Source organism: Cucurbita pepo, chromosome 18 (genome assembly GCF_057944985.1).
Source record: "Cucurbita pepo subsp. pepo isolate OVF chromosome 18, ASM5794498v1, whole genome shotgun sequence".
In the NCBI taxonomy this organism is placed as follows: Eukaryota; Viridiplantae; Streptophyta; class Magnoliopsida; order Cucurbitales; family Cucurbitaceae; genus Cucurbita; species Cucurbita pepo.
Window position 1 is genome coordinate 10647739 of NC_141815.1, and position 16348 is coordinate 10664086.

Here is a 16348-nt window from a genome sequence, read left to right on the forward strand (position 1 = left end):
ATTCAATTTAACTCCTTGAATTAAAATAAATAAAAAATAAAAAATAATGGGCATCCAAAAACAAACATGCGCGCGAGGAGGTGTTTGTATATAAAGACGACGCAGGCTGTGGCGAGGGAATTGGCAGTTCATTCGATCACTGGGTGCATCAATGGAGCAGCAGCAGAAGCTTTGTAGCCATAGCTGCACGTCTACTTCCAAAACCAAACGAAAGAGACGATCCAATTCCGATTTCGATGTCAATACTACTTTCTCTCTTCTTCTCGCCGCCGTCTCTACCCCTCGCAATCCCTATGCTGCCTCCTTGATTCCCAAATGCTTGGCGGAGCTCCATTTCGCTCTTCTTCCACATTCTCCACACCCTCTGCAAACTCTTCCGTCTTCAATCCTCTCTCTGCTTCCTCTTCTTATTCTTTCTGAGTAATCCATCTCTTTCGGTTCTTTTACCTGCCATTGGATTGACATATTCTGTTTGTTTCTTAATTTGTTTGTTTTTTTTTTTTTTTTTTCTCTTCTTGTTGTAGGCGCCAAGGAATTGCTTCTCGTGCTGCTGAGATTGTGGGCGCTGCTTCGCTTCTTTCGCTCCGTATGAATGAAGTGATTGCTTCGGCTGATGGGGTTGTGAGGGCTTTGATCTCGGCCTTGGCGTGTTCGAAGAGAAGGGTTGCGTTGGCTGCTTGTAATGCTGTTATGGATTTGTGCACCACGTCCTTTGGGCGGGAAAGCTTGGTTGAGTTCTCTGCTATCGAGCGTCTTATGTAAGTGTATATTGCTATTGTTTCATATGGTGCAATGGGCTTGGCTGTAAACTTAACTCTGTTCTTCATTTTGATTTTGTACCCCTGCATCTTTGCATTTTAAACAAGCACATGAGAAAGAAGGGTACGACTTAAATGCACTTTGTGCTTCTCTACAATTCATTTCAGCCATGATTAATGTGACAAATATTACGAGTTGCTGGTGTGATAGTTTGTGCTGTGAATCACAGTTATGTAAGTTTTGAGCATTTTCTTGGATAACTGAACTTAATATCTACTAGATCTGCATTTTTGCAGGTTTCAGCCTCTTCAGCGATGTCAGTTTCCATAGGCACTGTATATATCGAAAATTCTGCAATCCTGAAGGCAGGATTTGAAGGAGATGAGCTTTCAGTATCAATTCTGAATGCAGCTATAGTTCTATTGAACACTTGCCATTTCAAACATTTGGAAAAGATACCACGCTACTACTTGAAGACATTCTTGACATTTTTGAAAAAGCAATGGATAGAAGTGCGTAGTAAAATGATGCAAATTAACAAAATTGAGTGCAGCTGGCAGGAGCAATTCGAAATTAGCAATATTAGCACCAATGATTTGGCCGTGTGTATTTTTAGGCTTTCCATCAGTACCGATCAAGTTAGCAGAGTTTTTCCGGTGAAGGAGGTTAAAACGTTATTGGGTTTAAGTGGGTCGAACTTTGAAGAATTCATGCTTAACCACTGGGAATCATCGCCATGTCTCATGCAGAAATCCTCAACAACCATAAATGAAGAAGCTGATATTATCGGATCATTTGTGGGATCTATAACCTCAATTGAAACAAATCTCTCCTTTATTTCATCAATGCTTGGAAGATTAGTTTCTTGTAATCCTATTGCCTCAGATGAACTAGACATACATAATTTCTTAGAGGAGGCACGAAATGAATTGGGATTTCCTTTAATTTATCAGCAAGATATACGTGTCTTGAGAACTGATGAGTGTTTGAAAAGAGAGATACATTTCTTTCAGAAAACTTTTGAGCCATGTTGCTTAAAGGGTCCTCATTTCTTAAAGTTAAATGATGCGCTGAAGTGTGAAGAAGCTTTTAAAGAGGGTTATACAATTGCTCTGCGTGGCATGGAATTTCGGTATGAGAAGATTGCTGCTATTGCAAATGCTTTAGCATCTCTGTTTGGTCAGCCATCTGTAGGTGCTAATATGTACTTGACTCCTCCAGGTTCTCAGGGTTTGGCTCGTCATTATGATGATCATTGTGTGTTTGTATGCCAGCTTGCTGGAAGCAAGCAGTGGACAGTTTTTAGTCCGCCAAAGATGTGTTTACCTCGCTTGTATGATGCTAATGAATTCCCACGTTGTTCTGAGGTTGAGAGTCCATTGGCGGTTGGAAGGCAGTTTTTACTAAGGGAGGGTGATGTATTATATATTCCTAGAGGATTTCTTCACGAGGCTCGTACTGAAAATAATGGTCCTGATGGGTCTTCTCTACACCTTACCTTTGGTATTGAGGTCGAACCACCTTTTGAGTAAGTCAATGGGAACTTTTGTTTGAATTTTAGATGACTTGATTGATTAATCTTTCTTTTGGTTTATTGCATTTCACTTCATGTAGTTTAACTATAATCTGAAGAAGTTGATGGAGAATAGTTTTTGAGATGCTATAATGACAAATGGGAAGAAATTTTCCTAGATGTGTAAAGATGTACGAGTAACCGAAGGGATTATTTAACTAAGTAGCTAGATTCACTTGAGGGGTCTTTCAATTCAAAATAGTTTTTGAGGTGTTCCCTAAATATTCTTGTCATGGTCATTAAGTTCAAAATCTCTTGAAATTGGTATCCCATCAAGTACTTTTTCTCTTATTTATTTATTATTTTTTTTGTAAAGCTATTATGGTTTTAAGGACATCTGCAATCACGGATTTGGTGAACATTAAAAGCTATGATATTTCTATCTTAGGGCTTACATATATGATGTAAAAGTCTAGACTGTTACCAGCCAGAAGTTTTGAAGAATTTTTTTTAGATCATTATAACCATTAGAAATCAATCATTTTTCATTCTAATAGGATTGAAGGCATGACACTGAAATGAGTAAGAAAGAAAATATGTTTTTAGACACAGTGATGTATGCTTAATAATTCTGTTGATTACGCCAAACGCTCATAATTCTATCAGCCTTTTCATTTGTTCTGTTGTATTATGTAAGTGCGGCTGTTCCTGTAATATATTTACTGCAGTGTTCTCCTCAGTGATATTGACGTGTTTTTTTATTCTTAATAAGCATATCCAGTTACATTTACTTCCCATCCTGATACTTGAAGCACTTGTATGAACAAGGATTTCCAGTTGTAGTGCTTGTTGTCCTTATATTTAATTGGCTGATTCTCAATGTATGAATCGGTTTTCATTCGACTCAAGAGATGGCGTTTACTTTCTTGTAAGGAATTAGCAGTCTTGCCCTCTTTGAAATCAGCTCAGCGAGTGGTGGCTGAGACATCTTCACTGTCGTGTAATTGCATCACTAACGCTGAGAATTTGTTTCAAAATAAAATGTTACTTATTTGTGTCAAATTTTAAATTGAGGCAAATAGGATAAATAAAATGTTTAAATACCTTTTGGAGTGTCTTTTTTGGTAGACCAATATATTGTACCATCTGAAAACTGAGGAACAAATCATGTGCTGTTACTAACGTGCTTTTAGTAAAGTATGGAACCTTGACATGTTTCCATGGGACACGAGCAACATTTTGGGCCCAATGCGTCTGGAAAAGCAGGTGTTTGATGCCCATAATTCATGTTGGATTCTCCATTTTCTAAAATTGGACTTTGAATTTGTGGATCCCATGGGATTTAATCAGACAGCTATTATGCTTATAGAATTGTCTTATAGCGAGAACCTTCATATGATGATCATTAAGTTATGATTTTGTGTTCTTGTGAAAATTCATCATAGTTCACTGTCCTAGTAAAAGCCTAAAATTTGTCATTATTTCATTGTTAGTTCCTGGTTGTACAAAGATTTATTGTGGTTAAGTTACATGCAAGTGCATTTTACCTAGTTATTAATGTATCATCACGGTTTTATGCCAAAACTTTTAATTGGGTCTATGACATTTTTCTGAAACTGTAGCTGTTTTAGTTCGGTTGAACGATTATTTTTCAAATCTAGTATAGAACAAGGTGACTGTTAGACTTGTAGACCACCACACCAAAGAGCATCTATTCTCTCAGCTTTCTATATTTAGTGAATTGTTTGAAGTCTCTTTTCTGTAACTTCCATAAAAGTTGCCTGGAACTTAAAATTCCCCAGGATCAGAGTATTTTATTTACTTTGTTCTCCTTTTTTCCTATTTCAGGTGGGAAGGATTTGTTCATACTGCTGTCTATTGTTGGAATTGGAATGATAACCCAAAGCAATATGATACTTTGTTTGGAACTATGTCAGTAGAATTGCTGCACTTGGCAATTTGGTTAATTAGTGTATCTGATCATAACTTTCGAAAGGCTTGCTTGGTAGAAGCAAGTTTTCTGCCCTCAGATAACAATAATATGCTTGACCAGAACCAGAAGACTATTTTCAGTAGATTGATAGATAAAATTAGTAGAGAGTCAAACTTCTTGGAAGTGCTTGCTGGTATTAAAATTTCAGTTGAGAAAGACGAAGACCCCTTTCATCGGATGAGATGGCTTAGGCTTCTCAATGTAGATGGAAAAGAAAGTGTCAAAGAAGATCAGTGGACTATGCCCTCAATTGGTATCAGAGATCTGTTATCCACTTGTGCTACTCATAGAGAAAAGGTAGAAACTACATTTGTGGAGGTGAAGTCCAGATTTTGTAGGGAAGTTCGATTTGAAAATGCTGTGGAGTGCTACAAAAAGTTGCTCGAGAGGTTCAGAAATGTCAGAAGTCAATACACAATAGGAATGATTTCTTTGCATTCAATTACGAGTGATTAATGTGTCTGGTTCTTTGCCAACTATGTTTCCTATTTCGAGCTATTGAGTTTCATATATATTTTGGCAAGTTCCGAGCTCAAGTAAGCGCGAAAGTCTGACTTATCTGCAATGATTCTATCGTATATGAAAAAAAAAAACGAGCATTTGATAGATTATAAAACAAAAGAGAGTATCTGAAGTTCAGTACACGTATGAATAGTTCATTTCATCTTTAAAGTTGATATGTTGTCTATGGCTATGGATGTTTGGGCGTCGGATTTGGATGCGTTGTCACTCCATGATAATCAATGTGGTAGACAAGTTCGCCCATACGGTCGATACTTGCTTCATATTCAGGTATGTTGGAGGAAATATCTTTTGCAGACGGTCTATTGAACTCGTCTTTGTGAACCTGCATTTTGGCATATCCATAACCATAAATAAGGAAATATCAGTACATGTTTAGGGTGGTGAAATCCATTGGCACAGGTTAGTATTTGTTTCATACCTCGACTTTGAGGAATTCGGATTCGGGATTGGAAAATGATGAACCAAGGTACTTTCTTGCAGGTCTTCCTGTGGAGGGAGGTGGAGATTGCAAACGATGCACTGAAAGAAGATAGAAGAGATTAAAGAGAAGGAAAAAGAAAAGAAAATGTGAGGATCCCATTTCTTGACTCTTATCTTCTCTAATAAATATCAGGTTATATAGATTATAGAGATTGAAAGAGATAGGTTTGGAGCAATATATAGAGGGAGCTTTTTATGCATACTCCTTTGGAGATCTAGAGTGTGTGTGTGTGTGTGTGTGTGTGAAAGAGAGAGAGAGAGAGAGAGAGAGAGAGAGAGAGAGAGAGAGAATCAATTATTGGTCCATGGCGGAAGGGAGACAAAGACTAGCTTATGCTTGTGATTTTGTTTCTCATTCATAACGAAATAGACCCAATACCTACCAAGATAACCACCTCCTTCAAGTCATTTACGCTTTTCGGATGTTATAATTTCACGTGTTTGTTCCATGCCAAACAGAACCACTCCTGGCAAGATGGCTCACCCATGTTTTGTCCTTCATTAAGGACTCCCATTTGGTTCCTTTTACGCCTTTACTTTCTCTCTCCCCTCTCTTCTATCCTGTCAGTTTCAGGTTAATAGGTTAATCTTGTAACAGCTCAAGTCCGTCGCTAGTAGATATTGTCTTTTTTGGGCTTTTCCTTTCGGACTTTTTCTCAAGGTTTTTAAAATGCGTCTGTTAGGGAGATATTTCCACACCCTTATAAAGAATGCTTCGTTCTCCTCCTCAATCGATGTGGAATCTCACAATCCAACCCCCTTCGGGGTCCAACGTCCTTGCTGGCACTCGTTCCCTTCTCCAGTCGATGTGGGACCCTCCAATCACCCCCTTCGTGGCCCAGTGTCTTTGTTGGCTCTTGTTCCCTTCTCCCGTTGATGTGGGACCCTCCAATCCTCCCCCTTCGTGGCCCAACGCCCTTGCTGGCTCACCGTCTTGTGTCAATCCCCCATTCAGGGCTTAGCCTCCTTGTTAACACATGGCCCAGTGTGTGGCTTTAATATCATTTCTAACTGTCCAAATTCACCGCTAGTAGATATTATATTTTTTGGGATGCTAGATGCTCTTTTCTAGAAAAAAAAAACTACCATTTCAAACTTAAACCCAATTTTTTGGTCAAAACATTTCCAATTTTGTTGTGACATGTGAGATCTATCTGCCCAGGTTGTAACTTGTAAATTTGAACATAAATATGGCATCTGAAGCCTCGGAGTTTTTTGGTGCAGATGGTCGGCATTCTAGTGCTGTATGCAATAAATGTACGGCACTGAAAGAGGTGTGCATTTCTCAACTTTTCAACGTGATTGATTCTTGCAATAGTTAACATCACCAATGGCTGCACTGGAGATTCCCCAGTGACAAATGATTTGAAAGGGAAGTGGTAAAGTGAATTAATCAACTGATGTAAGTGTCTTCAATCCAGGCTTCATGACATGACTTCCTTTTGTTTTATTTCTATGAATATGAACACTTCAGATCTGAATCCTTACTCGAATGACAAGATTTAACTCATAATAAATAGATACCGACAATTTCATAAACGATTAGCGTTCTTTATTTCTATTCAATAATATACTAATGGGTTATAATTTTTTTACAGAAGAGTTCTTATTTGAGACTTTTTGGAGATTGCTCGATAGTGGGAATGGATTATAGAATGGACTAGAAAAAGGGTTGATTGCTTGAATCTTCAGGTAAACATTCCCGATCAAAAAAATCTTAAGAGTATTTTTAAAGTCAAGGGTATATTGAAACTTTCTTTTCATAGATGGTAATATAGGGTTAAAAGAAGAGTTTAGTTCATTGAAGTTATGATATGAATGGTAGCAACATGTGTATGGAAATGCAAGCATATTATAATGTCCAATAATCATTACAAACCCAACACAAAGAAAAACCCTAAACTTATATAATTGAAATCCAGTCCCTAAGTTAGAAAATGTGACCTTTTTGGTCCAAACACTACCAACAAAAATAGACTCATAAATTTGGCAGTTTTCTTCCTCCCATTTTCAAATCCAACAAAAAAAAAAAAAAAAAAAAAAAAAAAAAAAAAAAAAACTCAATCCACTCTTTCGAAGGTCCAATGTTCTCACCGGCTCATTGCTTGGTGTCAGACACTGATACCGTTTATAATCGCTCAAGCTCACATCTAGTAGATATTGTCTGCTTTTGTCCGTTATAATATCAATGTCAACCTCACATTTTAAGAAGTGTCTGTAGGGGAGAGGTTTCTACACATTTATAAGAAATGTTTCGTTCCCTCTCTTCAACTGACTGAGATCTCCCGATCTAAACCCTTTGTATACCAATTAGTTGATAAAGAAAATGATTAAAGAATGAAAATAAGATAATATATAGAAAAGACAAAGTCAAAGAAAGATATTGGTCAAATGCATTTAAGGAAGATCTTGGTTTGGTCTTAGGAGTCAGAGTTGTGTAACTCATGCTTTAACTCTTAAAAAATTCTTATTCTCATTCTTAAATTCTCTCTCTCTCTCTCCCTCTCTTAATTAAAACTCATTTAACAAAATTCATTCATAAACCCAATAATTAAAACTCAAAACTGATGATCATAAACTGATTCTACTTGAAACCTCCTTCCCAATTCTCTCTTAATTAATCCCCACCTTACCCTTCTTCTCCAAATCCCATCTCTCTCTCTCTCTCTCTCTCTCTAAACCGCCATGGGAGACCAAGATGAGCTCTGCAACACCAGGCTTGGCCTTGCCTTAGGATTTGGCGATTATGTTCCAAAAAAGATGCAGAAAGCCAACAAACAGCCCAAGTTCTTGTCTGACCTCTCTTTCTCTCTCATTCCAAGACAGGAATCCGCCATTAACATGCAGCTTCAAGCTAATGAACCCTCCAAGGATTCCTCCTTTGGAATTAGTAGAGATCGATCATCCACTGATTATAATTGCAACGCCATTAGTGGTGGATTAGAAAGAGAGAGAAAAAAGCTTAGGCTTTCCCAAGAACAGCTCACTTTGCTTGAAGAAACCTTCAAACTTCACACCACCTTGAATCTGGTAACCCTTTATCATTATTTCCACAACCCATTTCACCCTTTTTCCTTCTTTTCATTTTTCTCAAATACCCATCAAATTTTCTTACAAAAAATTTAAACTTTTCTCTGTTTTTGCATGGATTTGCAGGCCCAGAAACTAGCACTTGCTCAGCAATTAAACCTCAAAGCTCGACAAGTGGAAGTTTGGTTTCAAAACAGGCGTGCAAGGTTAGTATTGTCGAGGATTGTCGGGAGATTATATACGTTTATAGATAAGTAATATATCTCCATCGGTATGAAATCTTTTGGGGAAACATCTCAATGAGAGCTTAGATTTAGCTATGGATTCAAATGTTTTTTTTTTTATCGAACAGGTCGAAATTGAAACAAACGGAAGTAGATTGCGAGTTCTTGAAGAAATATTGCGAAAGGCTGAAGGAAGAGAATGGAAGGTTGAAGAAAGAGTTGCAGGAATTAAGATCCACAAAACTTGGAGCTTCACAATTGTATATTCAGCTACCCAAGGCGGCGACGCTCACAATTTGTCCCTCATGCGACAAAACTACGAGGCCGGCCGCCGCCGTGGAGGCCCATTCTCCGCCACAATAATTTTCTTTTTTTTAGTACAGAAAAGAAAAAGAATTAATTCAATTCTCAATAACAATACAATCTTTTTAGATTATTAGAATTAATCTAATCTATGTTATGAAAAAAAAGAAGCATTTTTCCGATGAAATGATGTTTTTTTTTTTTTTTAATGATGTTTTACTTTAAATTTGTGTCTAATAAATTTGTGATACACAAAATTGAAAATTTAGAGATAGATTATATATTTTTGAAATTAGAGTGTAATTTAGACGAAAATTAGAGAGGGAATTAATTATCGAGTTTGTTCGGGTTATTAGCCCCGCAAAAATGAATGAGAAATTGGGTCTAAATTTATTCTTTGGTCCATAAACAAATTTCTTTATCTTTGAGTTGAAAAATATAATTTTGTGACTTTTCTGGTTAGCATATTATTATTAATATTAATACTAAAAGTAAAAAGAATTTGTTTTCATATAAATTTGAAAATAAATAAATAAATAAATAAAATCCCCGATCAAATAAAGTATCTTTAGTTGATGAAAATATCGAAGTCTCAGTTTTATAGAAATGTAATGAAAATATCAATATAGATATTATGAAAAAAAATAATAAGAAAACAATCTTTATACGAGGAAACAAATTACACTAATTGAACACAACATCGATTAGCCTGATTGGATCAAAAGACTCAATACTATCCAAAAACGTGCAACACTACATGGCTTATTAATCAGTCCTTTATCAATGTCACCTGTGCTATCTCCACACCTGCAAAGTCTATGAGAGGTGAGTACGATAAATATCAGCCAATAGAGTCAGAATTACATCGAACAATTGCCAGTATAGATGAACGTAAGCTTGGGATTAGAGACGTGCTATCATACGTACTCATCTATCCTATATTATAGGAAGAGTAACCGTCATGTTTATCATAATTACGAGCATACAACATGCATGAGATCCTATAATATGATAAGCCAATGCTAATTACAAAGTTGAAAACTCCAATCTAATTTAACGTACCCGAGAAATTAGGTTAATTTAAGTTATTTTTAATTGAGTGATTTAATGTAAAGTGAATATTTGGCATCTATAAAGTTGTGGGAATTATTTAGCTTATACCACAAAAGACTTTTTGGGTTTTAGGGACCAATATTTTTCTTTGATTTTAAATGATTGCCTCCACTAAATAATTAAACTAACTTACTCCCATTTATTACCTCCAAACTCATTTTTAACTGTGGTAAAATAAGTTTTACTTTGTGACCAAAACTTAATTCAATCCCGTAATTAAAAAAAAAAAAAAAAAAAATTGACGGTTCACTTTTGACCTAAATATTATTCACTCGATGCCTTCTAGATCTTTTTATGTCTGCTTTGACTAATAAAATATGTCTTAATCCATTTAAATAAGTTCAGATGGTTGGACGAAAGTTCCACGTTGGTTAATTTAGGGAATGTTCCCGGGTTTATAATCAAGGAATACTTTCTCTATTGGTGTGAGACCGTTTGGGGAAATCCAGATCAAAGGCATGAGAGCTTATGTTCAAAGTAGACAATATCATACTATTGTGGAGAGTCGTGTTCATTTAACACGGTATCAGAGTCATGCCCTAAACTTAGGTATGTCAATAGAATCTTCAAATGTCGAACAAAGGACTCCAAAAGAAAAGAAGTCGAGCCTCAAGCTCATGCTCAAAGTGGACAAACCATTGTGGAGAGTCGGGTTCATCAACCAGGGCACAACAACTAACACCATTAATGCAAAATGAAGCAAATTGAAGGGAGATGGAAAGCTAAGACTTTGTTCATTAACTCCATGAACGTCTTGGCCAAGCTTTGCCTTCTCCCTTTTGTCTGAATGTCAGCTTTTAATGGGCCTTTGAGAGCACGTGGAAATCCTTCATTGAACATATAAACATCCTTCATAACTCACTGGTTATTGAAAGGAATTGATCATACGGTCTGTTGGGTTGGGTTTTATATGTACGAGAACTCGTAATATCGTGCCAACGTGAAAATAGTTTTAACGATAATTGACATATACTCGTTTAAAGATGTTCACGAGGTGGGGATGGAGAAGTCTTTCCCGTTCCTGTCCCCACCTCCTATTTCAATCTATATTCCTCCAAAATTTCATATTTACTTTTACGAGGACCGAGTAAGGATTCTGAAAGATTCACGAATTTTCTAATCTGTTGGCATGGATAAATTTGTTTATCGCTCATGCTTGTTAACCTCGAGACAGTTTTGTGCCACAGAACGGAGCCTGGGGGTCTCACTGATCTTCCCCAAAAGGAAGGGGTTGATTGACTACCTCCATTATGTTATTAATAGCAAATACCACTATTTCATTTCTTTGGGTTATTGGCTATCAGCGAGAGTTTCGATTTTCTACCGGAAATTTACGGGGATCAAGGTTAGAGAATATAAATTCTGACTCCAACCCTGTTTAGCTAACGTAGAGAAATCTCTCCATACTCTCTCACATTCCTCGTTTAAACAGAAATTATAGATTCTTGGCACGGTTCATAACAAGCCCGTGTAGGTTAAATAGACATCTCTTCATAAAATCGACATTAATGAGGTTGGTGAAGGTGTCTTTTTCTCCAATTCCTTTTGCCTTTTCTCTTCTTTCAACTATAAATTCTTCATTCTCTTCATATTCTCATCCTTTTTTACTTTGTGGGTCTTCACCTTTCACATTATCATTTCTAAATCATCATATTTTTACAAATGCCAGTAGTAGCTAACTCCAGCCTTTTGGTGCTCTGGCTATCGGTCTTAGTCTGCGTTAGCTCGGTTGCCGGAGCTCGGAAGATGTTGTTTATGGCTCACGACCGTGTTCGAGACGACGAAAGCTTGACGACAATCAACAGATGCAAGGTGTTGAGGAACCAGCTCCATTGTTGTGAGTGCTTCTTCTTGAGCTATGAGAAGATGATCCATAATAATAATGGCTCCACTTTTGTTGAGGACAAAAGGGTGGTTCCTACAGGACCTAACCCACTTCATAATTAAAGCGTATATATACATTTATATTCGCATTTTCACTCTCGAGTCCTTTGTGTTCATCTACATTACTCTTTATACATTTATATCTACATCTACATTACTCTTTGTGTTCATCTACATTACTCTTTATATTCATCTGGATTCTTTATTATCTTTTTTCTCTCATGTTCTCTGTGTTTATCTAAATTCTTTGTTGCATTTTTCTGTGTTCATTTAGATTCCTCCTTACATTTTCTCTCTCATGTTCTTTATGTTCATTTAGTGTCTTTGTTGCATTTTTCTGTGTTCATTTAGATTCCTCCTTACATTTTCTCTCTCATGTTCTTTATGTTCATTTAGTGTATGCATTGTTGTGCGATCCTAACAACGGTACAGATGAGCTTCACAAAAACTCGCCCTTAATAGGATGAAGAGTTTGAGTTTAAATAGAAAATGAGAGAGTGGAGAGAGATTTTTCTTTGATAGCTAAACGAGGCCAAAAACAGGCACGACCCCACCTGGAGGTCGAGAATGGGCACGACCCCACCCGGCCCCACCTTGCTAATTTGTGTAAATGGAAAATGAGAGAGAGTGGAGAGAGATTTTTCTCTGATACTTAAATAGGGTCGAGAACGGGCACAACCTCACTCGGCCCTGCCTGGCCTGAAAGAGTGGAGAAAGATTTTTCTCTGATAGCTAAATGGGGACGTTAACGGGCACGACCCCACCAGCCCCGCCGCGCTAAGTTATCCATTTGAAGTTGATAGCAATGAGTTAATTAGGAAGAGAGAGAGAGAGAGGAGAAAATGAAATCCCACCAATATGATACACATATCCCATATTTGGGAAAGGGCAATGAATTCAATAGTGGCCTGTTTTCTTTGTAGCAGCTGACAAACAACGCTGCTCACTGTCTATTCAATTTCTAAACTACTTTCCCATTAAAACTTACCTTTCACCATTTACTCTCCTCTCCCTACTTCTCGATGATTTAAGAACGTTCAGACGTGTTGTGAGACTCCACATAGATTGGATAGGGAAATAAATAGGTTAATGGCAATCTGTAACGGGTCAAAGCGGATACTATCTGCTAGCGGTGGGCTTCAGCTCTTATAAATGATATCAGAGCCAGACATGGGGCGGTGTGTCGACAAAGACATAAGGCTCTCAAGAGGCGTGGATTGTGAGATCCCACATTGATTGGATAGGGAAAAGGTTGGAAACATCTCTCTAACAGACGCGTTTTAAAATCGTGAGGCTAACGATCATACGTAATGGCCCAAAGCGAATTGCTAACAGATATTTTCTGCTTTGACTCGTTACAAATGGTATTATAGTCAGACACTGGTTGGTGTGCCAACTATGACGCTGGCCCCCAAGAGGGTGGAGTGTGAGATCCCACGTCGATTGGAGAGTGGAATGAAGCATTTCTTATAAGAGTGTGGAAACCTCTTCTTAACAAACGCATTTTAAAACCGTGAGGCTGTCGGCGATACTTAATGAGCCGAAACAGATTATATCTGCAAGCAATGGACTTTGGCTGTTACGATGAGATTGACTTAGTGGAAGGATTGCATAGATACCCATGCTACATCTAAGCTTAGCCCAAACTTAAAATTGGAAGGATATTGTTTCGTAAGCTAGGGTTTGTGAAAAATTCTGCGTCGACGATGACATCAATGACTTCATTGACCTAGCACAACACATGTATCGTGGTTCATACAACAAGCATCCAAACCATCGCAAGGGCGTTTCCCGAAACACCCACTATACAAAAGTCACTTACAAAAACTTAAATATCATACACGAGTAATTACAATTTTTTTCAGTTACAAATAAACGTATTATTCACGTGAGTTAAAGATTAGAAAAGCTTCCAAGCTCTTTGTTTGTTCATATTAAACTTCTTCAATCGTCCAAAGATCATGACAACAATAAGAACCAGCTTTCCATTGTCACTCCATTTTCCCGAAAATCCAAATGACTTGTCGACACAAACGCTCGAAGGGTAAAGTTGTCTTTTGCAGCTATATCCCATTGAAAACCCCACATTTCCATATGCACTGTCCAAATCAAATATACGTTTATCAACCCTAAAAATTGATATCGATAACTTTCTGATTCAATTACGATATAGCTACCCGACGCTCTATTACCTGATAACTTCGAAAATAACATTGAACAGACTGAAATTGAGAGGATCGTGCTTGATGTTATGTCTTTCTGTGACGCATATGATAAAGACGAATATTATGAGATAAAAGAGTTGGGAGAAGAGGAAATTATCCATAAATTTGGCCCTTTTAATTCTCCTTTCTCCTTCATCAATCTTTATTGGCATGAAAGAAGTATAAGGTGGAAGATACCTGTAAATTTTAAAAATTTAAAATTCATCAATAAAAATTAAAAAAAAAAAAACGAATTATAGAATAAATAAATATGTAATATAAAATATATGCATTATGCTCATAAGTCAAACAATTACAAATAATTAAAATGAAATTAGGACTTCTGGAAATAAATAAATAAATAAATAAATAAATAAAAACCAGACAGTCATCCTTAAAAAAAAATCATTGAGTGTATTATTGATATTTTAATTTATATTTATTATAAATAATAGTTGAAAGTTTGATTATTTTTCATTTTTAAAAATTAATTCTTTTTTGTATATTATTATCTATTATTTAGTAATATTTTAAAAAAAAATCCAAACTAATTTAAAAATTAAAAAAATTTAAAATTGGGTTATAAATCCAAACGTAAAAGAAGAAAATAAGTCTAAATAAATAAATATATATATATATATATATATTTTTATTATTATTATTTTTCTTTTTACTTTTATTTTTAAATTTAAAATCATACTATGAATCCAAACAAGTTTGAATTCATAGTCAACTTCAAAAAAAATAATAATAATAAATAAATAATAAATAATTTCTTTTAAAACTTAAATTTTGAAAATGGTTATCAAAAAAACAAAAAGAATCTAGAAAAAAGTTAGTATAAAAAAAATTAAAAACAAAAAAAAATTAATGATTATGGAACGAAACCCTTATTGCTAAACCGAATGATTACCGAACCCGAACCCGAACCCAAGAGAGAAGAAAACTAACATCATGGCAGCAAAGAGAACCAAGATGGCAGGAGAGAGTATTGATAGGTCCACAATGGCTTCACCACTATGCCTTGAATTTACGCTTAAGAACAATATCCCAACCAATTTCTCACCACAATTCAGTCCACTTAGCGCACCCGAGCTCCACTCCATCGCCCCAATGGCTACAACCTGCACCACAACAAACCCACAAACACTCCCAACCAACAGCCACGAATCCAGCTTTGGAAGCAAATGCAAGAACCCAATTTCCTCACTATTTTCCAACAAAACCCCTACAATTTTCAACTTCTTCTTCTTCACCACCTTCCCCAAACCCCAAATCGAAGCCCTCAAACACGAAGGAAACAACGTATTCCCGAGAAGCGCTTGAGGAATAAGCACGAGAAGTAAACCCAAATTCTTACGAAATACTATCATATTCTCGTTCGTTGGCACAAACCCACAACTAGCAAAAGTCGAAACCACGACAAAAACCGAAAAAGTCGTCGTTTTTAACCCTTTTTGTTTTAGAACGTCTCGTGCAGTCGGAGCGAGTTTTAGGTAAATCAAAACCATAACTATGCCTAAGAAATTGGAGAGTATGAGATAACCAAATACTACAAACCCCAAAAACTTAATGGATTTGTACTTTAATCTCTCCGGCGGCGGCGGATCAAATTTGGCCTCCAAATCAATTGGAACAGAAGCAATTTTAAGGTCGGGGAATTTGAGGTTGAACTTCCTGAATTGGAGGGCGACCATGGAGGTGAACACTTCGCCTCCTATGAACATTAGAACGCTCAAAACGATGAGCTGAGGGTCTGAAAAGGCCTCCATTTCGACAGCCGACATGCTTGAAACTGTGGCGGCGGACACGGAGGTGAAGAAAAGGTCGAGATTTTGAGGGTGGAAAGGATGATAAGAACCTGTTTTTGGCTTCAAAACAAGCAAAGCCAAGAACCCTAAAGATGAAATGAAAAGGAAATAGAAGAGATGAATCCAAAAGGGATGAACCCTAATGAGAAAACATGACAACCTTTGCATTCTCGACATTGTTTTTATCGAACAACAACGTGGGACTCAATTCATGATGGTTTTGATTGATAGTAGTACCACATATTTATAGCATCATTAAATTGTGTCCTCCCTTTGTACGTTCATCACGATTATATTCCCATTCTTATTTTATTATTCCTTAGTTAAGATTCCCATTTAGTCTTCGGGTTCGTAGTCTCCAAACCCGCTCTAAACGGAATGAATAATGGAACTCGGGTAGAGAGACGTTTTCACACCCTTATAATGTCTGTCCAAGGTTGTAGATTCTCATTTATAGCACCAACGTCCACGGCTTGCAAATTGGGTTTTTAAAACATGTTTGTTAGGGA

The 16348-nt window shown here is 36.7% G+C and overlaps 3 protein-coding genes across 3 annotated transcripts; 2 read left to right on the forward strand and 1 right to left on the reverse strand.

Annotated features, from left to right (window-relative positions):
* The first annotated feature begins 58 nt into the window (after positions 1-58).
* LOC111779552 (uncharacterized) lies at positions 59-7801 on the forward strand. The gene is made up of 7 exons (XM_087119701.1): positions 59-420; positions 525-758; positions 1040-2287; positions 4121-5189; positions 5271-5357; positions 6495-6672; positions 6869-7801. Exons 1-4 carry the CDS (start codon positions 152-154, stop codon positions 4719-4721), a joined length of 2352 nt encoding a protein of 783 aa, XP_086975827.1. The 5' UTR covers positions 59-151; the 3' UTR covers positions 4722-5189; positions 5271-5357; positions 6495-6672; positions 6869-7801.
* A 154-nt stretch (positions 7802-7955) lies between these two features.
* Positions 7956-8887, forward strand: LOC111779553 (homeobox-leucine zipper protein ATHB-4). The gene is made up of 3 exons (XM_023659613.2): positions 7956-8300; positions 8427-8506; positions 8653-8887. The coding sequence occupies exons 1-3, from the start codon at positions 7956-7958 to the stop codon at positions 8885-8887; spliced, it is 660 nt and encodes a 219-aa protein (XP_023515381.1).
* A 4760-nt stretch (positions 8888-13647) lies between these two features.
* Positions 13648-16016, reverse strand: LOC111780551 (cation transporter HKT1;3-like). The gene is made up of 3 exons (XM_023660978.2): positions 14980-16016; positions 14017-14226; positions 13648-13923 (listed from the first exon to the last, which is right to left on the reverse strand). Exons 1-3 carry the CDS (start codon positions 16014-16016, stop codon positions 13725-13727), a joined length of 1446 nt encoding a protein of 481 aa, XP_023516746.2. The 3' UTR covers positions 13648-13724.
* Positions 16017-16348: the final 332 nt, after the last annotated feature.

Excerpts from the sequence above, each read along its gene's own strand:
- LOC111779552 (XM_087119701.1), top strand. The coding sequence starts at position 152 with ATGGAGCAGCAGCAGAAGCTTTGTAGCCATAGCTGCACGTCTACTTCC. Across the intron at positions 421-524 it reads CCTCTTCTTATTCTTTCTGA|GCGCCAAGGAATTGCTTCTC; the intron begins GTAATCCATCTC and ends TTCTTGTTGTAG. Across the intron at positions 759-1,039 it reads TCTGCTATCGAGCGTCTTAT|ATCTGCATTTTTGCAGGTTT; the intron begins GTAAGTGTATAT and ends AATATCTACTAG.
- LOC111779553 (XM_023659613.2), top strand. The coding sequence starts at position 7,956 with ATGGGAGACCAAGATGAGCTCTGCAACACCAGGCTTGGCCTTGCCTTA. Across the intron at positions 8,301-8,426 it reads TTCACACCACCTTGAATCTG|GCCCAGAAACTAGCACTTGC; the intron begins GTAACCCTTTAT and ends ATGGATTTGCAG. Across the intron at positions 8,507-8,652 it reads TTTCAAAACAGGCGTGCAAG|GTCGAAATTGAAACAAACGG; the intron begins GTTAGTATTGTC and ends TTTATCGAACAG.
- LOC111780551 (XM_023660978.2), bottom strand. The coding sequence starts at position 16,016 with ATGTCGAGAATGCAAAGGTTGTCATGTTTTCTCATTAGGGTTCATCCC. Across the intron at positions 14,227-14,979 it reads GTTCTCTTTGCTGCCATGAT|GTATCTTCCACCTTATACTT; the intron begins GTTAGTTTTCTT and ends TAAAATTTACAG. Across the intron at positions 13,924-14,016 it reads GTTATTTTCGAAGTTATCAG|TGCATATGGAAATGTGGGGT; the intron begins GTAATAGAGCGT and ends TGATTTGGACAG.